The 25,946-nt window shown below is 45.2% G+C and overlaps 4 protein-coding genes across 5 annotated transcripts; 3 read left to right on the top strand and 1 right to left on the bottom strand.

Moving 5' to 3' along the window:
• Positions 1–1,172: 1,172 nt before the first annotated feature.
• On the top strand, positions 1,173–11,160 carry pde6c (phosphodiesterase 6C, cGMP-specific, cone, alpha prime). 2 transcript variants are annotated; one of them, XM_037278735.1, is made up of 22 exons: positions 1,173–2,247; positions 2,840–2,992; positions 3,063–3,152; positions 3,229–3,369; positions 3,440–3,514; positions 3,589–3,653; positions 4,013–4,079; positions 4,196–4,243; positions 4,355–4,504; positions 4,950–5,093; positions 5,184–5,249; positions 5,311–5,466; positions 5,657–5,764; positions 5,827–5,936; positions 6,004–6,091; positions 6,159–6,259; positions 6,452–6,559; positions 6,632–6,695; positions 6,768–6,842; positions 6,940–7,023; positions 7,338–7,491; positions 10,982–11,160. In XM_037278735.1, the coding sequence occupies exons 1-22, from the start codon at positions 1,780–1,782 to the stop codon at positions 10,984–10,986; spliced, it is 2,520 nt and encodes an 839-aa protein (XP_037134630.1). In that variant the 5' UTR covers positions 1,173–1,779; the 3' UTR covers positions 10,987–11,160. The 2 variants fall into 2 exon arrangements, with proteins under 2 accessions (XP_037134630.1, XP_037134629.1); XM_037278734.1 differs by lacking the exon at positions 10,982–11,160 and adding an exon at positions 7,744–8,766 and having other exon boundaries at positions 1,174–2,247.
• On the bottom strand, positions 9,183–16,732 carry fra10ac1 (FRA10A associated CGG repeat 1). Its single transcript, XM_037278981.1, has 14 exons — positions 16,609–16,732; positions 16,177–16,259; positions 15,985–16,077; positions 15,839–15,884; positions 15,686–15,762; positions 15,530–15,613; positions 15,376–15,460; positions 14,670–14,715; positions 10,568–10,681; positions 10,130–10,172; positions 9,954–10,063; positions 9,817–9,861; positions 9,483–9,564; positions 9,183–9,300 (listed from the first exon to the last, which is right to left on the bottom strand). The coding sequence occupies exons 1-14, from the start codon at positions 16,624–16,626 to the stop codon at positions 9,258–9,260; spliced, it is 969 nt and encodes a 322-aa protein (XP_037134876.1). The 5' UTR covers positions 16,627–16,732; the 3' UTR covers positions 9,183–9,257.
• Positions 15,819–21,672, top strand: lgi1b (leucine-rich, glioma inactivated 1b). Its single transcript, XM_037278851.1, has 11 exons — positions 15,819–15,919; positions 17,768–18,003; positions 18,074–18,145; positions 18,461–18,532; positions 18,596–18,667; positions 19,388–19,459; positions 19,526–19,695; positions 19,759–19,923; positions 19,998–20,218; positions 20,286–20,532; positions 20,599–21,672. Exons 2-11 carry the CDS (start codon positions 17,810–17,812, stop codon positions 20,946–20,948), a joined length of 1,635 nt encoding a protein of 544 aa, XP_037134746.1. The 5' UTR covers positions 15,819–15,919; positions 17,768–17,809; the 3' UTR covers positions 20,949–21,672.
• Positions 21,673–21,884: 212 nt separating this feature from the next.
• slc35g1 (solute carrier family 35 member G1) lies at positions 21,885–25,346 on the top strand. Its single transcript, XM_037278932.1, has 5 exons — positions 21,885–22,329; positions 22,766–22,940; positions 23,514–23,648; positions 23,708–23,904; positions 23,989–25,346. Exons 1-5 carry the CDS (start codon positions 22,026–22,028, stop codon positions 24,399–24,401), a joined length of 1,224 nt encoding a protein of 407 aa, XP_037134827.1. The 5' UTR covers positions 21,885–22,025; the 3' UTR covers positions 24,402–25,346.
• Positions 25,347–25,946: the final 600 nt, after the last annotated feature.

Here is a 25,946-nt window from a genome sequence, read left to right as displayed (position 1 = left end):
CAATGTATCAACTTGGCTGTAAATCCTCCCCGACCATCCTTTAGGGAGTTAACTGTGCTTTGCGTCGTAGAGCTTTTTGACATATATATATTATTTATATATATAGAAAAATATATTTTGAAATATATTATTTATATATAAATATTTTTTATTTATATATTTATTAGATTTTTTTATTTCAAATAATTGAGTAAAATGACACAAGTTCCAGACTTAAAAGAACCCACAAATGATCCGCACAAAAGGATTGCGGTGCATTTTTTGTGTATTTAACACCCCCTGTCACCTATACATCTACTTTACTTGCAGCATTCCTCCCCTCCGCCCCCACACCTTGTGGAGCTCTCCCCCAGGCTAAGATCACCTTAATCTCCATCTAGAAAACAAAGAGCGAGAGAGAGAGACAGCAGTCGTCTTGCCAGGCAGCTAAGCGAAGCAGACGCACCACGGGGGCGGTTAATAATAGCCGGCCATCTTTGTTTAGGTCTCAGACGCCCCGAGTCCTATTAATTGGCCAATTTAAACTTTGAGGACGGAGACTTCCGTGATGAGTCTTCATTAGGAAGAAGTTTTGCCAATTGCCAAGCCCAGTGAACAGTGCGAGAAGCCGCGGTACACTATGTACGCCGTGCATCATTAAACCTGTAAATGCAGAGGCAATGTTTTAAACAATAATTAACATTCCCCCGCTGTTATATAAGTAAAAGAGAAAGTAACTTCAGACAAATGATGAGGCGGAACAAAACGACGTAGTTATTCTGCGTTGGCTGAAATGAGTTGCGGGCCTCGACGTGACCTTTAGGGAGTTCAATTCTGGAGAACTTTGCAAACACTACCTTGGGCAACAAGTCTTTAACGTATAATTAGGAGCAAGCTGGACAGTGTTTTTGCATGATAAAATTTAAGTGAGGGAAAAAAAACAAAGCTGCGCATAACTCATATTTGACAGCTTAGTGAACATTCTCCAAGGTCTGAATTCCTCAAGTTGGATTTTTTTTTTCACCATTGTGCAACCTCAGTGTCTTTTTTTTTTTTTTTTTTTTACCGTGATTGTCTCGTATTGTCAGCCTCAGGAAAACTCACAACAAGAGTTCAATATAAAAAAATAAAAAAAATACACAAATATTCAGCTTGTACATTGTAATATTTCAGTCGCGTTTTGGCGCGACGCCGTTGGAGACGTCATGGTATTTTTTCGAGGCGTACACTCGGAGAACCCCTCAGCATTTACGTACAAGCTTACCCGTCGATATTTTTAACTAAAGCTCGTTAGCTGATCAGAGAAGGGTTCCCCGGGTAGGACCAACAAGATATGTTGGCAAACAATCAACTTATGTTTGACTCCCTATTCTCTGACCAGGTTCTCGATAAGCAATATCACATAAAAATATTTTCCCCAACCCAAGATTTTTTTAAATTCTCGCTGCAGGTTGCAAGTGGCCACTCCAACCCGACTCAGAATTTTGATTGTGTTGTGGGCAAGGCCTTTGCTTGTCGCTGCAACACACCTGAAGTCACTCTCCTGCTGCACACAGGATAGAAAATGATCAGTGGTGGGATTTGCCGGGGTTAAGGACGCTTAGCGCAGGGCTTTTAATGTCATGACGTCACATTAATTAGCGGCCACTTTGATCCTTTCAGCCTCTAAGCCGTGGTACGTCCCCGGGCACTGTCAGTGATTCCCGTTCGCGCCGCGAAGGAGGATGCGCTCGCCCCTGTAGGACTTTTTTTTTTTTCTTTCCCCCAGCTTGATGCTTCAATTTTGAAAAAGTTGTGAGAATGGCAGATAAGGACAGCGTGGAGAAATATCTGGACAACAACCCCCAGTATGCCAAAGAGTATTTTGATAAGAAGGTCCGGGCGGAAGCCCTCACGGCCGCCTTCTCCTCCACCCTCCAAGTGAAGGACACGGCCTCCTTCAAGGATGTCAACTCGGTGCAGGAGGCCGCTATCATCTTTGAGCTGGTGCAGGCCATGCAGATGCAAGGCGTGGTGGAGGAATCTCTGCACAAGGTGCTGCAGCGGGTGGCCCTCATCCTGCAGGCCGACAGGGTCAGCTATTACCAGTGCAGGTCCAGGAACGGGATACCCGAGCTGGCTACGTGTCTCTTCGACGTCACCCCGACGTCCAAATACGAGACCAACCTGGTGCACCCCCAAACCGAGATCGTGTTCCCGCTGGAGATGGGCATCGTGGGCTTTACCGCCACCTCCAAAAAGCCCCAAAGCGTTCCTGATGTTTCCCAGGTGAGGAGACCACCACACTGTGTTTTTCTTTTTTTTTTTACTCGAAATCCGTCCATGGGAGTGAATGAGAAAATTGTCAATCACAGTACTGAATGTTATTCCGTCACCTGCATGCTTAATGTTATGTCCGCCGGCTGTCCATCTCGCTAATGCTCTTAAACGGGGCTATAAAAAGGAAGCTCGGGTCCAAAAGCGTCCTTGCGCCGTTTAATTTATTTAAACAAAGTATATGGAAGGTGAAGCCTCAATTTGTCAAGAATGAAATACGAAGCATTGGAGAACTTTTTAACTGCTGCCTGCTTCGTACTTCATCATCACTCAAAGGATATTACGCAATCAAGAGGAGCGCTGATTTCTGCTAAAAAGTAATTAAAAGGCGTGATTAATTCCTTGCCCGTCGTTCAGTGTTGACTGTCGTCGAGTTTTATGACCGACAAGGCGTTTATTTATGAAAGCCGGCAAGATGTGTTTCATTTTGCCGGAGAAATATCAAAATTGATCGATGTGGTCTCGGCAGCGGCGCTATTGTGTAACGTCCTTAATTAAAGCGCATGGGATTAAATGGATGTCAAACCTTCTTGTCGTCTTCCAGAATAAAAAGTTCTGCGACTTTGTGGACAAGCAGACGGGCTACAAGACCAAATGTTTGCTCACGTATCCCCTCATGGCCGACAAAGAGTGCATCGGGGTGGTCACGGCGCTCAACAAGATCGGAGCGGCTCACTTCACACCCGAGGATGAAGCGGTACTGCCAAATACTGCGAAAATGTTTTTTTTATGGCTCTGATCCAACGCCTCTAATCTGTGCTCCTCAGCTCTTCCACAAGTACATGACCTTCGCTCACGTCATCGCCCTGCAGCATCACACCACCTACATGTTCAACGTGGAGTCCAGGAGGAGTCAGGTAAGCGTCACACAACAAACCCGTGCTGGAGCGCAAACCAAAATATTTTCTGCTTCCTCCCTCCCTCCGCGTTTAGGTGCTGCTGTGGTCAGCTAGCAAAGTTTTTGAAGAATTGACCGACATCGAGCGACAGTTCCACAAAGCTCTCTACACCGTCAGGATTTACCTGAACTGCGAAAGATACTCGGTGGGCCTCCTGGACATGACCAAAGAGAAGGTTGGTTGGACTCGCTGAGACGCCTCGCGTTGACGTCTGATTCTAAGCTCCAACTTCTGGCTTTGATTAGGAATTCTACGACGAGTGGCCGGTGAAACTGGGAGACGTGGAACCTTACAAAGGCCCCAAAACGCCAGACGGAAGGGTACCAAAATCTTCTCAAGGTGGCTTTTATTGCTCCCCTTTTTTTGCTCTTACATTTGCTTCCTTCCAACGCAGGAGGTCATATTTTACAAGATCATCGACTACCTCCTGGAGGGCAAGGAGGAAATTAAAGTCATACCGTGAGTGGAATCAAACTCAGTCCACATAATTGCACACGGCAGCGGCACAATACAATCCATCAATTTTGTGCCGCCGACCTCCTCCAAGGCCAAACAGTCCCAAGGTGGATTAGCACCCCGTAGCGCCGAGTCGGAACATTCATTAATTGCTCGCATTAGTCCGTCAGACATTAAAAGTTCTGAGCTGAAAAGTGGCCCCAAATGAAACGGCTCCTGCTTTGCTAGAACTGACAAAAGGATTTGACACATTTTACCCCCAGGCCAATTGGTTTTCATTTCATAATCAATTCTCCCAAAATGATACACGTCGTCTCAATGTGTGTGAGTTGTTCTTCAAAGCGGCTCTTTGTTTCTTTCAGCGGTCCTCCTGCAGATCATTGGGCTTTGGTTAGCGGACTACCCACCTACGTGGCGGAGAACGGCTTTGTGGGTCCCGCTCGCCCCTCCCACACACACACAAACAATGATTCAGTTTAAAGCGGATCCAAGTTTGCCATCATTGGACTAAGATTCTCATGCGTTCGTGTTTTTGTTTTTTGCAGATTTGCAACATGATGAACGTGGCCGCAGATGACTTCTTCACTTTTCAGGTGCGTGCTAGGAAGAGATGGGCGAGTACTGACATCAGTTCTCGTATCAGGCCGATACCAGCCATCGATACTTTAGGCAAACTTGTATCGACTGTCCCCTCTCCCTCACAGAAAGAGGCCGTGGACGAGACGGGTTTCGTCATCAAGAACGTGCTGTCTCTGCCCATCGTCAATAAGAAAGAAGAAATAGTGGGCATCGCCACTTTCTTCAACAGAAAAGACGGCAAGCCCTTCGACGAACACGACGAGCAGATCACAGAGGTGGGACATTCAGATTTCGATCTTAGGGTCACGCCTGTTCTCATTTGCTCCATTTCAAATCGGGTCCCATTGAAAGCTAAAATGCTAACAAAGCATTTTTTTGTTGTCATATTACGAGGCGCCATTGTATCTTTTAAATCTCATTAATTTAATCTCAATGAACACATCAGCAAAAGGTCTGCGGGAATTGAAATTGCACATCAGCGTCTCCCTTTATCAGTGGGAAGGAAACGTATCCAAACAAATTTGCCACTCATTTTGGGAATGAGTTAAATTAATGAGGTAGTAATTAGATGAGTTAGTGATACATCAGTCGGTCCTCGTTCCCTGGTGCAGGAGCTCCCTCACATCCTCTTCCTTCATCTTTGTTTGTTTGTTTTTGCTCTGAGGCTTTGTCAAAAAGTTTTGCTCTCTGCTCATTTTTGACAACCCCGGCGCTCCGCAGGCGCTGACCCAGTTCCTCGGCTGGTCCGTGCTCAACTGCGACACCTACGACCGACTCAACCACATGGAGTACAGGAAAGACATCGCCCAGGAGATGCTCATGTACCAGAGCAGGTGCACCACCGCTGAGCTGCAGTCCATCCTGGTCAGAACTCCGCATCGTCGCGCCGTAAATAATCGGGCCCAAACGTTTCATTGTTTTCATGGAGTCGTTTCTTTCCCCCTCGACATCCAGAACACCAAAGAGAAGTTTGATAGTGAGCCCGAGGACTGCGACCAGAAGGAGATGTACAAGCTATTGGTAGGACTGCATTTTGTTTTAATGGCCAAACAAACAAATAAGACTTCCTTTCGTCCCGCAGAGAACGACGTGCCCGGCGGCCGACAACGTCAACGGCGAGAACTTGTACTCGTTCGGCTTCAGCGACTTCCCCGTCTCCGAGTTCGACCTCATCAAGGCCGGCATTCGCATATTCTTTGAACTCGGGGTGGTGGAGAAGTTCAAAGTCCCCGCCGAGGTGAGCCCAATCCCCAGATTGACGTTTGGGTATTCGCTCGTGGGGTCAGAGGTCAACCGCGTCCTTTCTCTGAGCGAATTCTCCAACACAAAGCAGAGATGGAAATCAATCATCCGTCTTCCTTTGTGAGGCGAGGGAAGGAGTCGGGAAGGAGTCGGGAAGTTCACGTCGATTTTGTGTCCTCCCTCAGACGCTGACCCGCTGGATGTACACGGTGCGGAAGGGCTACCGCGCCATCACCTACCACAACTGGCGGCACGGCTTCAATGTGGGCCACACCATGTTCTGCCTGCTCCAGGTAGCCATTTTTTCTGCCTGTCGCTAAATCAGCATAGAGACTTGAAAATGTTTTTTTTGCAGACAGGGAAGCTGAGGAGGTACTACTCGGACCTGGATGCCTTCGCCATGGTGGCTGCCGCTTTCTGCCACGATATCGACCACAGAGGCACAAACAATCTCTACCAGACCAAGTAAGTCCAAACACGTTGCCATGTGTGTGTTTGTGAGTCGCTGATCACCTCGCTCTTCATCACGCAGGAGCACATCTCCTCTGGCCAAACTTCACGGCTCATCCATCATGGAGAGGCACCACTTAGAGTACAGCAAGACCCTCATGGGCGAGGAGGTACAAGGCGCGTATGATGACAGTGGTTCATTCGTTCCTTCCATTAATGATTTTTTTTTTTTGGCAGAGTTTGAACATCTTCTGCAATCTTCAGAAGCGCCAGTTTGAGACGGTGCAGCACTTGTTTGACGTCTGCATCATCGCGACCGATTTGGCGCTTTACTTCAAGTGCGTCGCGATCTTTTGACACTCACTTGTTGCTAGGCAGACTACATGACCTGCTAACTTTTGCTCTGCTGGCACACAATGCAGAAAAAAAAAAACACAAAATAAAACAAATTGTTGCTGGGCAGAATTGATTTGCTACTAATTTGTGGTCTGGCTCTGGATGACCATTTTCCATCTGTGCGCATCCGTTAGGAAGAGAACCATGTTCCAAAATATCGTCAATGCCACCGAGCCAATGGCGGATGAAAAGGAGGCCACGGCTTTTATATCCAACAACTCCACCAGGAAGGAGATCGTCATGTAAGGGAGATTTCATGTCTGTTGGTCATGACCGGTGGATTCATTTTGTTTTTCCTCAACAATCCCCTCAAGGGCCATGATGATGACAGGCTGTGATTTGTCAGCCATCACCAAACCGTGGGAGGTGCAGAGCAAGGTGGGTGGCCGCTATATAGTATATCGTACGTGTGTATATATTTTTTTACGTGTCACTCTCGTGTGTTTGCAGGTGGCACTGATGGTCGCCGCGGAATTCTGGGAACAGGGAGATTTGGAGAGGACGGTTTTGGACCAGCAACCCATCGTAACGGCCCCCTCTTCTTTTATTGCTGCTCCCCCTTTTTTTTTTTTTTATCTCTCAACTAAAAATGGCTCTTTTTGTGTGTCTGTTTGATTTCCAGCCCATGATGGACAGGAACTGCGCCGAGCAGCTCCCCAAGATGCAGTGCGGTTTCATTGACTTTGTGTGCTCGTTTGTGTACAAGGTAATGAGTTCATTAGCGGCGTTGGCGCCGCGTCGCGATAAGGCCGTGATGGAAAGCAGAAAAGCTATTTGCATAACGACTTGGTGGAAAAGCTCGTCGCCGCCACCCATTTTGGAATTTAAACATAACATGGAGCCAATAATCGATGATAGGTTTTTGGAGCTTGTTTGCCATCATTGGTATTCTTCCTCGTTAAATGTCTTTTGCGTCATCCTCCTTCAAATTAGTCATTAGCGTTTTGTGTGCACAATATTTGCGGCAGCAATAAAGACAGTTCAAAACATAAAAGGCACCTTCTCCGTCTGTGTTGTCAGGAGTTTGCCCGCTTCCACAAGGAGATCACGCCCATGTTTGACGGGCTCAACAACAACCGGGCCCACTGGAACGAGCAGGCCGAGGTGTACAACGCCAAGATGAAGGCCATCGAGGATGAGAAGAAGAGACTAGAGGATGAGGAAGCCCGGAAAGGTAGTGTCCACTTGGCGCATTGCCGCCAACCCCCTTTCAAAAAAAACAAAACAAATCTAAAACAAATCAAAAGGTTTATGTAATACAAAAAAAAGACACATTTTATTGGTTGAGCAATTAAAAAGATAAATAGAAAATAAATAGAATTACACACAAAAAAAAACAAGTCTAGTCAAATTATCTATTTGAATTTCCTCAATGTAGAATAAAAAAAAATATGATTGCGTAACATTCTTGCTTTTTGTTGCCTAGCTGGTGGCGGTGATGGGAAGTCAAAAACGTGCACAATCTGCTAAATTCCTCTTCGCAACATTCAGATACGGACTACAACTGGACTGGTTCAGCCTTCTGATTGGATCTATACAAATAGTTTTTCCTGTTCTGGTCTAGACCACTTTTTTTAGTCTCACCTAATTCCACCTGGATTAGCATCCCAAGGAGGCAAGAATCTAAAAACCATGATGAACAATGGGAGGACTTTAAGGACAAGTGGGACCATGGAATCATTTTTCTCAGGGGAAACTGCTTTACTTTTTCGGACGCCATCCATGGACATGATCCTGCTAGCCAATTAGCTGGTAGTTGCTAGTTGGGGTGGGGCGCGGAAAAAGAAAAGAATCTGACTTTCCACAACATGTCACCCTTTATCTGTGATGATGTGATATGAATTCAAACGGCAAAAAAATGTCTCGTATGCTTGACTTGCACGATTTCACGCGCAAACTACATAGTGGATGACATAGTACTCCAAAAAGAAGAAAGTCTAGAAATAACCCCGGCATGAAATGGATTTGAGAGATGGAAAAAGCACTTTTTTTTTTTTGCATTTACTGTGTAAGAAAAAAAAGATAGTGGGAATCCCATAGGAGGTCTGATTGCATGACTAGCCAAGCCTTATCAATATGTTGTGTTGATAATGTGACACGTGTCGTGTTATTGATCAGGTCCAAGTCCGATTTCGCTTGCGCAACCTCTGCCTGGATGTCGGAACTGTGTCGCTCTGCACTTTCCCTAAACCCTCCTCCTCCTCTTCCTCTTCTTACACAATGTTTTCACTTCTAATCAATGAGGTGTTAATCAAAGGTCCCTAATCCAATCAAGGAGATTCACAACTCCCTGGAACTCCCCCCCCACCCTCCCTTCTACCACAGAGGCATCCTCCCAAAATGACCTCACCACCCTCATGTCCTCATCCTATTAGGAATCTTTCCATATGAAATGACCTCTCACTGTATGTATGTATACTTGTCAAGAGAAATAAAACAGCTGCATGCAGTTGTAGGTGTCGCTTCATCGCACGCATTGAGGTAGCCCCCCCCCCCCCCCCCCCCCCGAGTCCACCCATCGTGGCTTAGCAGAAAGAAACAAACGTTCCTTCTTAGGTCGCATCTCGTGCAGGGATCTTAGAGGCTCCAAAGCTGGATGAGCCTGGCAGGAAAGAGGATCAGCGGATTGCTTCTGATCCCTCGCCCGATTCGACATTGTCTGGCCGTGTTCGACATCCCGTAAAGCAACTGTCGTCGTTCGAAGATATAGTGAAAGGAGAAAAAATTAAAGCGGAGGAAATGCTCCCATTCAGAAAATCTGAATAATGTGCAGTGCTGTGTAAAAGCTCAAAGGGCACCGCTGTCTGAAAATACAAGTCAACATATTTTAAAAAGTTAATGAGAAAAAAAAAAGAGTACAGATAGTGATGAGACGGAAAACGTAGATGAGTTTATTTCTCAAAAACACAAACGTCCTTGAATCTCAGCAGAGGCAGGCGTTTAGAGGAACAAGTCTTCAAAGTAGTCATCAAACTCTTCCTCCCTGAGAGGACAAAATGCATCCAAATTAATGTTATATATGACAAAAGAGCAGTGAGTCAAGAGAAGGTCAAGAAGGTATTTAAAGGTGGTCGCCCATGCATCCGTTATGTAGGCTACACCTTTGTGTGATTGCATTACGCTGGCTTAGCAGGGGTCGTTTTAACGTCAACGCTAATCCCTCACCTTGACCTTTCCTCCACTGCCGGGGCGGGTCCTCGCCAGTGGTCCGACTCGGACTGACACTCTGGCTCGTCTGTTTCAGAATCTGCAATTGGAATCGAGATGATGATTTGTGCAAAATGCTTGCCACCCCAAAACACAATCTTGGGGAAACAGGAGTATTATATGTAAACATAAGGGGAGCGAGACAGCTGAGGAAAAAGCAGTCATGCCTGCGGGCTAATGGCTTCTGTTTTCATTTTGGGCTAGTTTGCCCGAAGGCCCGCGAGTGAGGCGTATCACATTGTCTGTCAAAGATGACAAATGCCGGCCCGTATGCGCTCGGCAGTGTGTTTACCTTTGCCCCGCGACTCCTCCGTGCTGCTGGGGGAGGTGGATGGATCTGCGAGGAGACAAGAGAGTACGTCTCAATCAGCGGGGAGTCGCTTGGGTGACAAAACGGAGAGTGCAAAATTTATAGGGCTGGGTTGTTACCCCTCTGCTTGCGGTGTTTGTGCTTCTTTGTCTTTTTCTTCTTCCGAGACGGCTCTTGGTTCTCCTCTTGTACCTTCCTCTCCGCCTTTTTGGCTTTCACCTCCTTGCGTCTACAAAGGGGAAAAACAAGTCAGGTGACTGAAAATGTAACTATTGAAGAATGTCTCCATGCTTACTTGTGGTGGTAGTTGAGTTTGAAAGAACATTCCGGGCAAAGTCCTAGAAGACAAATTCACATTTAATCTTTTTACTTAGAAGGGATTTATTTTCATTTTAAGATGAAAGTGTAATATATTGCAAGAGGAAAAAAAAAACGGCAAGCTTCTTAAAACAAAAATAAATACATTTTGAAGCATTCCTAATTATAAATTGAGTACAAAGTGAGGGGTAGGTCAAATTTGGTTTTGACCAATGTTGACAAATGAGCTTATTAAAAAATTGTCAGCAAGCTTGTTTCATTTGGTGCGGGGCCGAGGTGTCTGGCGCTGGTGAGCCCCTCCAATTACTGTAATTATTCTAACAGGATTTTCTGCGCTATGATACCTGAAGGATTATTATGAGCTGCCTCTTGAACAAGAACCACAGGAGACAGCAACCCACACAGCTATACTTACGCAGTTTGACCAACGCGTTCTTCTTGTCGCCGTGTTCCACGTAGGCAAAATTCACCTCCCAGCTTTTCAGGCCTTCCTGCTTCTCACAGCGTTTGTTCCCACACTGGAACTGACCTAGAAGACCACAAACACATCACTGAGCTAGTCTTTGTTTTAGCTGTTCATGCAATACAAAGACATGTGTGGGAGAAGAAGTGGGCAAAGGACTAAGTCCTGTGGCACTCATTAACTTTTTTTAGGCAGAAATTCATTTGAAGGACAAAATAACGAGCAGGACTGGGATGTTCTTTCAAATGCAACTACCACAACATAAGCATCACTTTTGATTTATTTGAGCAGTTCCTTCAAAAACTTCATTTCAATAATAAAAAGACCAGGCTGTCCTGATATATTGTGTATTTTTTTCCCCTGAAGGTTAGCTGAGAAATGGAGTTGTTTTGCTAGCAAAGTCCATTGCCTGGTGTTCTCCATGACTGCCTCCATCCATCTCCACCCTCCTACTAAACGTGCTCTCATTGCCCTTTCCTCCTCATCATCATCCGCCGCCTGGCCCTCCTGTGATCCTTAGACGAGCTTAAGATCAGCTCGGGTTTCCTCCAGATTGCAACAGCAGGTGAGAGTGCGTCACACGGGTCCCAACTTGGCACGAGAGCTAACGATGCTCCTAACCCCGGGACAGCGGGAGGGCAACACTTTCGCCCGCGAGCGGGACGGGCTTTGTCCTCACATGCTGGATTGGATTTAAGGGGCCATTTCAAAAACAAACAAAAAAAAGCCCTGCAGGCTCTGGTGCTTTGTGATGACACTACTTTTTGTCTTAGTTATACACCCCAACAAAAAAATATCGATATAAATCACGACGTGAGGCACACAATGGATTTTAGCTGCTTCAAAAGTGTGATTTATTTATTTTTTGTCCAATTTTCTGACCTGACATATGCTGTCAAGTCACAGGCCGCAGATGACCAAGAATAGAGAGCTGGCGTTGAGTCCATTCAAAAAAAAGTTTGCCACAATGAATCACCCTCACGTGCTTCAAAGCGTTGGCACTGATGTGTCTGAGTAAACCCGTTAAGTGAGGAAACTCCTGCCCCTCTTACGTCAAGGGCTCCTAAATCCTGCCGCTCGGCGGGCGCAGATCAAGGCGGGCGCACCGAGAGGCAGATGGCCGCGTGATTAACAATCGACTCGGTGACGTGGTGAGGTCGTGACCCCGGGCGAGCATCGCTGACGCTCTTTGACGTTCGCGTGATTGACAGCGCGGCGGCGGTCGTTAGCGAGCGGCAGAAGCTCGTTATCACAAGTCTGGAGGACTTTAGCATGAGATGTCAAACAAAGAGTCAGATGAAGGAGCACTTAGCAAAGTTTGATGGTCTTCGGAAAGTCAACATTGTGGTCTGCTTGTAACCCAAATTAACATTTCAAGGCGAATTCAAAAATAATTGAAAAGTTATTTGTATTCGGATAGTTTGCTTTTATTCTCCAGCCATGTGGCGCCGTTACGCTGCTATTATGTGTTGGCATTGAAAATAAATACTGGCAGCGTAGGGAACAAAAAGATTCCGCTGAAAATGCAGACAGTCAATTTGAACTTTTATTTGTACTCATTTTCTATGGAATTTTTCATTCCATTCTTTTCAATGTCAGGCTTTGTAGTCGACGTTGACGACCCCGTAAAGTGGATTTGGAGTTACACGTCTGAGAAGGTGAATTGAGAACTATGCGGCGTTCATTACGCGAGCCTGCCGACATTCAAAGCGAGTCGGGGGGATTGGCTCGTGTGTCACCGGTGTAGCCTTTGGTCCGACGACAAAGAGTCCAATAAAATACGGCTGGCAGATCCTCCCTGGCTTGCTAATGAGCATTTTGCAGCTTGTTTGCTCTATTTGCAGGGCTCTTCTTTTTCCCCCACCCCGTTGCTAGGCAACCTCATGAGGAGACAATCCAGCAAAACTAAAAAAAAAAAAAAAAAAAGTACATCGCGCGAGCCATTTAAACGGGTCAGGTCATTAACAGCGCTCGTCAACCACCGCCTCGATAATCTTCACCCCGACTTGCAAGCGAGAGGTTAAGCTGAAGCTGCCTGTTTTTTTTTTTTCTGTGTTGTTTGTTTGCTTTGCCTCTGACAAGAAGGCCGGCGGGCTGCCGAGCCGAGGTGCAACGCTGGCTCGGTGTCGTAACGTTTATTTATTCCGCAGAGAGCGGCTGACAGTGCGGAGCAAAGGGCGCTTGACGTAAAAAAACACAGGAGGGATATTAGCGTCGGCCGGGGTGGACGGAACCAAACTGAGGCCCCTTTCAAGGTCAAGCGCAGGTATCTTTACTGATATACGGGCGCAGCGACAGCAACAAGCACTTCCAGCTGTTCAACAAGAAAGCCGACAAGCTAAAGTTCTTCCCTGTCAAAACACGTCCTGCGTAATCACCTCGTGTCCAACATCATTTGACTTGCTTTTGCCCCCACCCCCCGGCCGCCCATGTCAATTATGGAAACGCAGCAGTGTGTTTTCATTTAAATTATTCAAGTTGTCTCCTTGGCACACACTGCGTTTTCATTTTGCCGAAGAGAGGAGAAGACTAAAAGCTCATCTCGTCTTGAGTTAACAAAACATACAGGATAGAATATTTCTTTTTCCTCGCGTTGTAGAGGCCAAAACATTTTCTAAAATGAACAATTTCTTTTTCAGTAACAGAGTGTGTGCTGCGGGATAGATAAATCACCAAGAAAAAAATATATATAATAAACTTGCCTCAGCTACCTTCCAACTGACAGCACGCCAAAAGACAAACGGTAAGAGTACATTTTGTTTTTCTGCATTCCTTCACATCATGCTACATCTGCTGCAGGAGTTCACGTATGGGACGTGCCGAGACATTTGGGCGGCTGCCATGAAGCCCTTTTGGAAAGGCACACCACTGATCCCTACGTTTTTGAAAGGTCTGCCGTTAAAAATGTCAGTTTCCATTCTAAAAAAACAAAATTCATGATTTTACTGATTACCCCCTTCTTGGAACAGACAAAGGATGGGGGGGAAAAAAAGAGCAGAAGGTCGGTGAGGATGACGTCATACATGATGCCGCGACTCCTCTTCATCTCATAATCACACCGCGACCCTGTCGAAGAAGGCCAGCACTCTGCTAAGCCCCCCCAAGTGAGTTATAATCATAAAAATGAAAGCAAGTTTTCCAGTGGTGACTAATCGATAAATCATCATCATACTCAAGACAACCTCCTCCACCTTTACCTTGCATAGTTTGATTAGTATTGATTTAGCTACTGCGTTTATGAAAGTGCTCCTGGCGGAATCGGCGTGAGGAAGACACGACGGCTCGCTTCGGTCGGGTTTAATCCCGCTTCCTGTCAAGTTTTGCCGCCGGAGCTTGAAATGTGACCGAGCGGGATTACACAGACTTAATCTGGAACAATATATTGGTTTAAGTCAGCTATCTCAAGACGCACCTCGCATGTGTGTGTGTGCAGAGGTTGTGTCGATGTCAACGCTTTGCAAATGAGAAAAAGTCGCAGGCAAAAAATGCACGAGAGGCGAAGGTTGTAAAATTTCTGTAAAATGCATCATCCGAGGCCCACTTGGTGGCAAAGCAAACACGGAAGGCAGCAGATGAACTGAGAAGACCCCCGTTGTTAAAGAATAAGGGTAGAAGAGGAAAAGGTCTCGCATTTGAAAAGCTTTACAAGAAAAGGTCAGACATCTGTAAGGCTTGGCGATGCCATTTTGTCAAGATGGAGGCCAAAGTCTAGTGACACATCTCAAGTGGGGATTGAGCAAAGAAGAGGCAGACTGCTGCCCACCAGCTCGTCTCTGTCGCCATCTTGTGGTGACGGTTGATGTCTTCATTGTCAGGTTAGTATTGAAAATATGTTTTTAGGAGGAAATGTTTGTTGTATTAAACTGATTTTTGTTGTTTTAGCTCAAATTGTAATAAATTGCCAAGAGCTTCTTCAACTGGGAACCAGCGCTTACTGTAAGTACATTTGCATTGTATGAACTTTCTCATTTGTACTCCAAGTGTTTTTTTTCCACCTGTATTTAAGCATAATTCGTTCTCTAGTGATACATTTCAAAAATTGCACTTTGCTTACCTTTGCCCGAGACAACCTCGCTCTCCGTTCGCCAGCGGAATCCAAACTTTGGAAAGAGAAATAAATAGAAAAAGTCACTTCACGTGATGCTTTTAAAGCACCACTTACAAAGTAGCGCCGGTTTCCATCTACATCAGAGCAGCGATAATCGGAAGGGCATTTCGGCCGGTGCAGACTTCTGCCAAGGCCGGTGTGAAAATAAAACGCCATTTCGTTGGTTCTTTTATTGTTAAATGGATCCGAGCCGAAGTGTAATGGCTTCTTTCCTTGGCTCACGCTCCGCCGAGCCCATCCTCACCGCGATACGGCGAATTAAGTATTAATGTTAGAATGGGAGTCAGGTCAGCCGGCCCCGCTGACAAAATAGAACATTTAATCAGATGACGACATTATGTGTGAGGAACAGTACGATTGGTGCGAATTAACTTTGACTTTCACTCTCCATCCCCATTTGCAACTTGTCATAGATTAATGAATAAATAAATGAGGTGTAATTCTGTGCAATGAAAGGCCTTTGTGTGAAACCTAGTGCACTTTATGAGTTTCACACAATTGAGACCATCTCGGCTATTATCTCCCATTCAACTTCAATTGCCGCTACCATGACAACAGTCCAGTGAAGTCATTCTAGGGTAGTTTTTATTATGCAGACAAGTGTCAAGATAACAGTGTGACATCCTTTGGCTGTACAAAGAAAAAAATGCACCTTGTTTTCCTTGTACCGACTCAGATCGGCTATGCAGTATTCCTTAAACAGCTTGTCGTAATATTTCTTCGCCAGTTCTTTCTCCCTGGGACACAAAAATACCAGAGGCAAGTTAGAAACCACAAACTGTCCAGAGAAAATGCAGAAGTATTACCAGGTCATGTCCTCTTCATCCTCATCCCGCCAGAGGAAACGATGATTCTCCCGTAGAACGTCCGAGTCGGTTTTGTCATTTGCGCTGAAGGGAAGAAAATGTTTAAGTGGGGATGATCAGGGTCTGGTTTGTCTTAAGTGAAAACAAAATGCGTACGTGGAGCGTTTGAAGTCGGCCATATGTCCTCCATAGAAAAGTATGTAGTCGCCGACAAACTTCTTATGTCTCTCAAACTGGAGGCAGCCAGTTAAGGATGTTAATCTCAACATTTATTTTGTATACGTTAAAGGTCAATTCAATGCAGGATACAGCAGTCAGTGAGATCAAGTGGGCTCTTCTGTTCCTGGCTTCCTCTCTGCAAAACAAAAACACAGATTTGCCATCCGACAGGTGAGGAGATTTCAACTAAAGTACATTCAAGGAATTTAAAATATATGGGATAGATTGCAACATACCTGTCCACTTCATTGGAATGAAAATTGCGGTGAGCCACCTGAGCGTGTCGACCTTTCTGGAAAGGCTTCTGTAAAATTTCCTCTTCATGTTTCCTGCCATTAGAAAAAATATAAACTTTGCTTTCCTTTGCAACAATACCCCGAAGAGGCGAATTTAACCAGGATATTGCATGTTATAGCCTCATATCTTACCTTTTAAGCCTGCTCTCGGAGGTCTCTCCTTGTTTCTCGTCGTCACTGAAATCCGAGTCGTAGTTGGTGCCGCCAGCGTGCACCTTGCAATGCACAAAGAATTGTTGTGTTGCTCTATCTTATTATTCATTAGACTGTGCAGGGCATGTACGATTTGCTCCACGGCATATTTAAAAGGAAAAAACTGCAATAGAGGATCGGGTTGCATAAACGAAATAATGACAGCAATAATCATTTTATGATCTAAACAGTCGGAAAAAGAAATTGGTTAACTGCTACACTATCTTTATGTGTACATATGAACTCAATGACTTAGCTATGCATTAACGATGTAATGTAGCGATAATCGCCTCGCGTTAATACGTCGTCGACTCTTAAACTAAATGAATTGTTGCATTGAATATTCACAAATGACATCAAATCAATACGAACTTTGACGAGATTATCCATCGAAAACGCTCCTCGGCAATGTTTACAAAAAGGCGTCGCTGGAAAATGACGTTTTCATAAGCGAGCGCGCACATTGATGACGTCTGAAGTAGGTCACTATTTAAAATCATTCCATTGTGACTGAAAATGTAACGATTCCTTGTATAAATAACGACATAGGTATATATATTATGAAAAGAATTAGAAAAAATGAAAACATAATAAATTGATAGAATACTGAAACGCGACTGATAATGTTATCTAATGAATGGGAGGTTTAATTCGAGAATTCTGCACAAAAGGGGTCCATGTCCTCGTTTAAATTCCGAGTTGGAATATAAAGAGGCTATTATGTGTGAAAAGTTTCAAGTCGTCCGTTTGTCAAGGTGGTGAAGAAAGAAGTCTTGTGTTTTGTGTCATGTTTTCCACCCGCACAGAACAAAGGGACCAATGTGGGTCCAACATGTACACAACGGGCAGTGATTACTGTTGAGAGATTTTTATCAATAATGCAATAGCTTATGTCTCTCCTTTAAAAAAAAAAGAGAGAGAGACCGAGAGAGTGAAAGAAAGAAAAATAAATCTGATATATTTTGCCTATTTTTCATTACAGCTCGACAACAATGCCATTAATTTGGGGGGTTTGCCTATTAAAATGTCTCTCGTGCAGCCAAATAATATTTGCTGTATCTTATTACCATAGAAAAGCGTGCAAGAAAAAAAGGGGGTCATCATTTCACTGAGGCAGGTGCATTTGCTTAGAGCCCCGTGAATGAATAGCCTCCCAAATAGCCGCGAAGAGCCTTTAGAAGCGTGTGTAAATAATGACAATAAAAGCTGGGGTGGCTGATAAGACAGCGAGGGAGGCCCCCCTTAGACCCCCCACCCCCCTCCTAATTTGTCTTGCTCCCCAGTAATGGGGTCCAACTTCTTTGTATTCAGCAGACTAATAAGAAGCAGACAACATTTTGAGGAGTGAGCCAGGAGAGAAAGAGAGGCAGGAGGTGGGGTGGGGGGATGCTATTTAGCAGGGTGACATCAATCTGGGTCCTGTTTTCTGTGCCCATTTGGAGTCCCGCATCCTGGACCGCTGCCTCGGATCTATAAGCTTTGCACAAAAACAGCAGACTTTTTCTGATTTCTTTTTTTTTTCTTTCACCAGGAGAAGTTGCATGGTTGCGAGTCTCAAGCGGGACAAGAGAGAATGGCATCGTCGAGCAGAAGCGTGAGAGGCTGGACGCTTGCGCTTTGGGTGCTCGCCGCGTATTCACTTCTGGCGGCCGGACGGAGAGCCAAGCAGCCCCGATGTCCCGCCGGATGTACTTGCACCAAAGATAACGCCCTGTGCGAGAACGTCCGATCCGTGCCTCACGCCTTCCCTTCGGACGTGCTCTCCTTGTAAGTCGTGGTTGGTTTGCTGCTTCGTGTGCTTGCTGAAATATTGATTCTGAATATATTTGTCGTTGAGGTCTTTTGTCAAGTCTGGATTCACTGAAATCACAGCAGGAAGCTTTGTGCATACACCTGCCCTGCAACTCCTGTGAGTCCATCTTTACTATTTCCATAACATGCACGCCATGTGCCCCTGTATTTAATATTATTTGAAAATGTGTTTTTGAACAAAAAAAATGGCTTAAAAATGCATTTGGGCAAATTGTAAGCCCCGAGTGGAGACCTGGTACTCTCTGCAACTTGTGTGAGAAACACGGCGCCATGTGTGAAGTTGAGATCATTCATAAATAATGAGAACCACGTGGGACGCCATGCCAGTTGATTGCTTCCACGCAAGTCGAAGGATAATGAGCCAAATGAGTCATTGTCTTGATTCCCTCTCGTGTATATTTTGTCTTCACAGATTGTTTACGGCTAATTCCTTTGATTTCATCGATGACGACGCCTTCAGCGGTCTGCCACATCTCGAATATCTGTAAGTTTTTTGTTTTTTTTAAACATGTTGTTGCAGATATTGTTAATATAATATCTTTTCCAGATTCATTGAAAATAACAAGATTGCAACTATCTCCCCCTTTGCATTCCGGGGCCTCAAATCATTGATTCATCTGTGAGTATTGTTTGCTTGTGGCTTTTCCAAAAATATAAGTTAGCGTCTACATCATTTTAACAACGCTCAAGCCAAGCGACACATCGCAGTACAATTTCTGACACATATCGGTTTCCTCAACGGCATGTTCACTTGTGCAAAGATAGTGTGGCGAGCGTGTGACCTGCAGGTTGAGACTAAAAATAGCCCCGCGACATAACCGCCAACCAGGTGACCTATAATCTTTTTCGGAGGTTTTCTCTCAAGTCATTCTGAGAGGATTTACAGTGCGGTACAGCGAAGACTTGGGCTAATGAAACATGAATTGTTTCAAGCCACAAGAAACTAATTCAGGATGTGATGTTCCTCCGGGCTGCGTAAGTGACTTCCTGGAAGACCGCTCAAAGGTTGCTAGGAAACCGCAATTAGTAAGGGGTAAAGAAAAAGCAAGTCCTTAAAAAAAGACCCAAGATATTTAGGTAGTAGCACAAGTTTGGGGGCCATTATAGTTTTGGTAAAGCTACAGTCGTCTGACGTATGCAGTTAGAAATCTCCCCCTCCTTCTGTTCTGTCATCACGCGTTTAGAGAGTGCAGCCATGCAAAAATTCTTCACTCGGAACACCGAGTTCCAAATAAATAATGCAGCCCGCTCGAATGAAGCAGAATTTTGGTTCTATAAGCTTCCTTTTGTTCCGCTACGGGACCAAACGGACCTTCACTTACAATTGTTTCTTTTGAAGGAGTCTGGCTTACAACAACCTGGAGACGCTGCCGAAGGATGTCTTCAAGGGAATGGATGCTTTGACTAAAGTGTGAGTATTTTTCAGTCATAGGCCAACATGGAAATAATCATCAAATAAAAAGAATCACTCACGAAGGGATCTGCGAGGCAACAACCTGTCGTGCGATTGCAAACTCAAATGGCTGGTGGAGTGGATGCACCACACCAACGCCACGCTGGACCAGATCCATTGTAGCGGGCCGCCCATCCACCAGGGCAAGAAGATCAACGACCTGCTGCCGCATTCCTTCGACTGCATCACGTCCGGTATCAAAAGACAAAGTTACCTACCGGATGCGCGTCAAGACTGAGCGCTTGTGTTCTTTGCAGAATTTGCCGCCTATCAGTCGCTGAAGTTTGAGTCCATTTCCGTAGAGGCCTTCACCCTTGGTAAAGATCAGTACGTTGTGTTTGCGCAACCGTTTGCCGGGACGTGCAGCTTCCTGGAATGGGATCACGTCGAGATGATCTTCAGAAGCTTTGACACCATTGAAAGTAAGTAAGACGGGCCGCAAAAGCGCGAGGCGAGGCTTCTAAGCGAGGCGCTAACGGTTCTTCGTCATTTCCAGGCACTTCCACTGTGGTCTGCAAACCCTTGACCATCCGCAACCACCTTTTTGTCATTGTGGCGCAGCTGTTTGGCGGCTCCCATATTTACAAACGAGACATTTCCGCCAGCAAATTCATCAAGATCCAGGACATCGACATCCTGAAAATCCGCAAACCTAACGACATCGAGACCTTCGTCATCGACGGGGAGTCGTTCTTTGTCATTGCGGATAGCTCCAAGGTTTTCCGTTTGGTCTTATTTCATTCTCTCGTGGTTTCGTCATTTCAAACACGTGACACACTCCTAGGCCGGCTCCACGACGATATACAAATGGAACGGCAACGGATTCTACTCCCACCAATCCCTCCACCCGTGGTACCGAGATACGGACGTGGAGTACTTGGAGATCTCCAACAAAGCCCACCTGATCTTGTCCAGCAGCTCCCAGAGGCCGGTCGTTTATCAGTGGAACAGGAGCCAGAAGAGGTTTGAGCGCAGGACCGACTTACCAGACATGGAGGACGTCCTATCCGTCCAACACTTCCGGGTCAAAAGTAAGAGCTTGCCAGCCTGCCTGTAATTACGTCGAGGCTCTTTTGAACCTTTGTCCTTTTGCAAAGGTGAGCTGTTCATATGCTTGACGAGATTCATCGGGGACTCCAAGGTGATGCGTTGGGACGGCGCCATGTTCAAGGAGGTCCAGACGTTCCCCTCCCGCGGTTCTATGGTTTTCCAGCCCGTCTCCATCGGCAACTGGCAGTACGCCATCCTGGGCAGCGATTATTCGCTGACGCAGGTCTACCTGTGGGACGCCAAGCGAGGTCAGTTCGTCCCGTCCCAGGAGGTGAGCATCCAGGCGCCGCGAGGCTTTTCTCTGGTATCGGTCGACGGGCGAGACTTCCTGATTGCGTCCAGCTTTAAGGGGAAGTCTCAGATATACGAGCATCTCATGATCGATCTTAGCAATTGAATTGGCCACGCAGTCATTGTTTATCTGACATTTGGATAGCACAAGTATGAAGAAGAGGACATGGCCCGACTGGGACCGGGCTTAAATTTAGCATGAGCAAAAAACACGCTCCATAGTGACAATGACATTCATCGCTCACCACCCGCCACTTACAGAGCACGGAAAGAAGAATCCGCTTAGCTCTTCTCTGCGGCCATCGCTTACGCAAGACTCGATGCGGACACTCGCAGTGTCGCTTTTCGGATGAATGACTCACTAGAAGCGTCCCACTGTGTCACCCACCTCTTTCCCTTTCACTGCACTCTTGCCCCTTTTTTGCCCTCATTGACAAAAGCATTGTTTGTATTTGCAGTACCGGTAGCCGTGCTTTCACACAGTCCTCTCTATTCGTGGGAATTCTAAAAAAAAAAAAAATTACTGACAACAATTTGCCAATTTTTCCCTCCTTTTTTATAATACTGTAAAAAGTAATTTATACGATACAGCTTTTGTAGGTAGAAATGACCAGTGTTTTATTTTTTGAATAGAATTAGTCTTAATTTTTTTTGTGTCACGTGATGTTAGACAGTAAAATGTCATTAAAATGAAAAATCGTTAGGTCCTTTCTTTAAGCTCGATCCAACCTATTTACATTCAAAGAAACAAAATACTACCAGCTCATATTTTAGAGACATTTTATGCGGCATCTCTAGTCAAAATTGAATTGTGAAATCAACAGTAGCTTTGTACAGTGTGACTTTTTTTCCACCTCTGATTCAAGGGATACACGTTGTGACAAATAATGCGTTTATTGTCGTTTAATAGGCTTAATAAAAGTCATGCACGTCAAGTGATGGTTGCAAACGTGACTCTCCTCACCATAATGCAGGGGGCGTGAACGTCCGTCAAAGTGTGTGTACTTAAGGTCTATTTGACTGCCCTCCTGTGCCCAAAGTCGGCACTGCATGCGAATTGTCGGCCGCGTCCGGGCAATGCAAGGTTAGTTATTAACTTAGCCTTTCCAGTCACTTCTGGGGAACCAAGAGCCGGGCAGTCGCCCTGCCGAGGTATGCTGCCGCCCGGTGCTCACATCTTAGTATGGCTGACCGCGAGCACTGCCCACCGGAGAGCGATTTTGCAGCGGCCGACCACGTAACGGTCGTGTTCCAAAAAGTTGCCAGTCATGGCGAACATAGCAGCAGCGAAGACGGCTGTTGTTGCAGCGACAGCGAGCCGTCCAAGGAGAAGATCCACTTCCGAGCGTGGCGCTACCTCGACGGGGATGCCGAGGAGGACACGGCCGCTTCCAAGTTGCCGGACAGCGGCGAGAGCGAAACGCTCAGTTGGCCGGAGTCGCACGTCACAAGGAAGGCAGCATCCACCGACCAGAGCGCAAGCCAAGGTAGACTTGATTTTTTTATTTATTTTTTCCCTCCGTGTGTACCTTAATTCTATTTAACGTTTTTCATAAGAACAGTTTCATTATGACTCAATGACACCTTGATTTACTATCGCGTGACGTCACGCCCCAGCGATAACGGTACGCACGTCACGTGACCGACGTGACTCGTCGAAAACAAGTATTGAAGTTCTTTTTGGAACTGTACAGGGAAATTGCAATTGGATACTATTAAAAGCATTGACGCCTGTAATTGCTACCACCCTCATCTGAACAATTGGGCCTTTCAGAATAAAGGTTAGAACAAGTCATTTGATATAAGGGATTGAAAATAGACGTCATGCTGTCGGATCACAAAACAGTGGGAATTTAATCTCCTGAGATGTTTTTGAAAGTTAGACAAACCTTAACTCTCCCTTTTCTTGTTTTCTTTCCGCAGAGAAACCTAAGAGATGCCCCGGTCTTGGTTTGTTTTATGCCTTTCTGTCCACAGTCTTCTTTTCCATCATCTCCCTCTTGGTAAAGACCATCCAGGGAGTGCACGCTATCGAGATCAGCGGCATCCGCTGCTTCTTCCAGATGCTCTTCATCGCGCCCTTACTTATTTACCACAAGTAAGCCTGATTGGGAAACTGGAAAATCAAGTTTATCTTGTGTGAGATAAAAGGATTATTCAGCTCCGAAAAGGGGAAGAACATTTACTGTATGTTAATACAGTATATGGATGCAATAATAGGCTCTTTTTCCCCCAGCATTTATATTTGTGATCAAATATAAATATAGGTAAATGTTCCATTTTCCATGCAATCACTCACTTTTATAACAGCAATGAACGAATATTGTCAGGCCGATGGTATATTTATGGTATCTCACAAAAAATCATTTTATGCTGGACATTTTATATAATCTAAAGGTTTTATTGATTGAATGATGGTTTAAAATAGATGAAGACTCACCGGCATTTCCGCCCATCTATCATTTTTTTTATTTATTTTTTTTTCACCCATGAATCCACCCCAACAAAATTACATCTGGACCACTTTTCAGCCCATGCATCCATCCTTGTGTCATCTCCCGTCCCCAAAATGTAATTTACGAGCATCACCGTCTGGTCAATCCCCCCCCTACCCCTCGTCATCCATCTTGTTTTCCATTCATCCGTCACCCTCATATCTTTGCTCCTGCAGGACAGGCTTCCTGGGTCCCCGGAATAAACGCCCGTATCTAATGCTGCGAGGCTTCCTGGGCTCCAACGCCATGATCCTGCTCTTCTACGCTGTGCAGCAGATGCCTCTGGCCGATGCCATCGTCATCATGTTCAGGTGAGATGAAAACACGTGAGATTTGGGTCATGAGGTGAATATGTTTTGCTTGGAAACAGTAATCCCGTCTTCACTTCGCTGCTGGCTTGGGTCTTCCTGAAGGAGAGGTGTACCATCTGGGACTGCGTGTTCACCGTCTTCACCTTGACCGGGGTCATCCTCATCGCCCGGCCGCCCTTTCTCTTCGGAGAACATATCCAGGGAATCGAGGGAAACTACACAAACCACATCAAGGGAACGATCGCGGCTTTTGCAGGTTACAAAAAATGGCTTCTTAAATTGCAAATGAAATCTCTTATCGAGGGGAAAAAAAAAAAATCCTGTTTCCGCTTTTCCGTAGGTGCAATTGGAGCCGCGTGTACCATGGTTGTACTCCGCAAGATAGGAAAGAGCGTCCATTACTACCTCTCGGTGTGGTATTACGCCGTCATCGGTTTCATCGAGTGCGTCATCACCGTCAGCATCTTGGGCGAATGGAAGCTGCCCTTTTGCGGCCAAGACCGCTGGCTGCTGATGTTGATCGCCGTGCTGGGCATCGCCGGCCAAAGCTTCCTGACCAAAGCGCTGCAGCGAGAGGAGGCCGGCCCCGTGGCCCTGACCAGGACGGTGGACGTGGTGCTGGCTTTCTTCTTCCAGTTCATCTTCTTGGGCCACGCGCCCAGCTGGTGGAGCCTCGGCGGGGCCCTGTGCATCGTGTTGAGCACCAGCGGCGTGGCGTTGAGGAAGTGGTACATCAACTCACGCAAGAGCTGAATGCCAGTCATTAGGTATCATTGCTATTCATTGTTTTCGCTTTCATCCGCTAGCGCTCTCTGTTCCTTCTGTGCTTTATTTGTTACGAAGCAAACCTACAGCGGTGGAGCCCACCATCAAGTAAGAAGGCTAAACTTGCACCTTTTTGTCTATTATGTGCAATACAAAAAATGCTGAACAACGATTTGATTAAGAACGGCCTTAGCTCGCTATCCCTCGCATTATCAAAGTCGAGCCTAAATGAAATAAACAAAACCAGCATTAGGACCACTTGCACTGTGCCCCCCCCTCAAAAATAGTCTTAAAAAAGACGTGAATAAGAAACCCAGCATGATGCGCACCAGCAGTTTTAGCACTTAAGCTCAGGATGGTGTTTTTGTTTGTCGATTCAATTCCACACAATCAGAATTGCTAACAATTGAATTCCTACACCTTAAACATTTTATTTTAAGCACGTATGGAGCTTTTTGTTACATTTCTCGGTTTACGTGTAGTAGGGTTCTCTCAGGGATCGCTTGAATTAACCACTGGAAGAATTAATTCCCTCTACCAAAACATATGTGAACAGCAATGTACTGTAACTTGATATTTGAACTAGAAATGTGCCTTGGCTGCAAAGAAGCAGCTTTGGGCAAAAAAGAAAAAAAAAAAAATTGGGGCACGTGACCAAACAAGATGTTTAGCTAGCCCAAATATTGAATGATAAACTAATAGTTGTGTTCCAATACTTGCACTGAAGGTTCATAAAAGCCCCTTGGAAGAATTATAGACTGAAATGCTGTAAGAACTAAATTTGCTAAAAGCTTTAAAAAAAAAAAAGTTAGAAGTTGTGCTTTCACTTCTATTTATTTCTGTCATTTTTGACATTCTATCCATTTCTACATATAAATAGATTCTATTTCTGACATGGTTCAGTAATAAAGTACCAATGATCTTATTCATTTATACCTGATGTGTTTGGCTATGGTTTGGTTTTTACAGACTCTCCTGTTTAAAAAATAAAATAAAATGGTGAAACACAAAACCTTGCCCAACACTAAAGCCTCCAAAAGGTTACAAAGGGTAAAAAGACGAAGAAGAAAAGAAATACAATCGAGACCGGTGAGAGGATAACACACGCCTTGGATGCATTGTTGTGTGTGTGCGTGTGCAAACTTCTTTTTTTATTCTCCCTTTATTCCACATTAACACTGCTCCCTGCACAGAGACTTTTATCAAATATTCCGGTTCAGATAAGTGGGGGGAAAAAATTTAAGTTAGTGACAAAGCAGTTATGCAAAATAGAAAAACGGCTCGTTATTTAATTTATTTTAATATAAAAATACCAAAAGCGAAATACAGTTCAATTTTCTCATTTGTTGTCTAGAAAGCGTAAATAGAAGTTAATTTGTCAAATCTTATTCCTAAAACAAAAATACGAGACTCTGGCAGCATTTCCCAAACTGACCAGGCGATGGCGACAATATTTGCACCCTGGCAACATTTCCGTTACTGACCAGGAGATGGCGGCAGTGTTGCGTCTGAAGACAATATCGTGTCCTGTAG

This window comes from Syngnathus acus, chromosome 19 (assembly GCF_901709675.1).
Source record: "Syngnathus acus chromosome 19, fSynAcu1.2, whole genome shotgun sequence".
NCBI classification, from domain to species: Eukaryota; Metazoa; Chordata; class Actinopteri; order Syngnathiformes; family Syngnathidae; genus Syngnathus; species Syngnathus acus.
The sequence above is the reverse complement of the archived record's forward strand: the minus strand, read 5'-3'. Positions and strand labels throughout refer to the sequence as shown.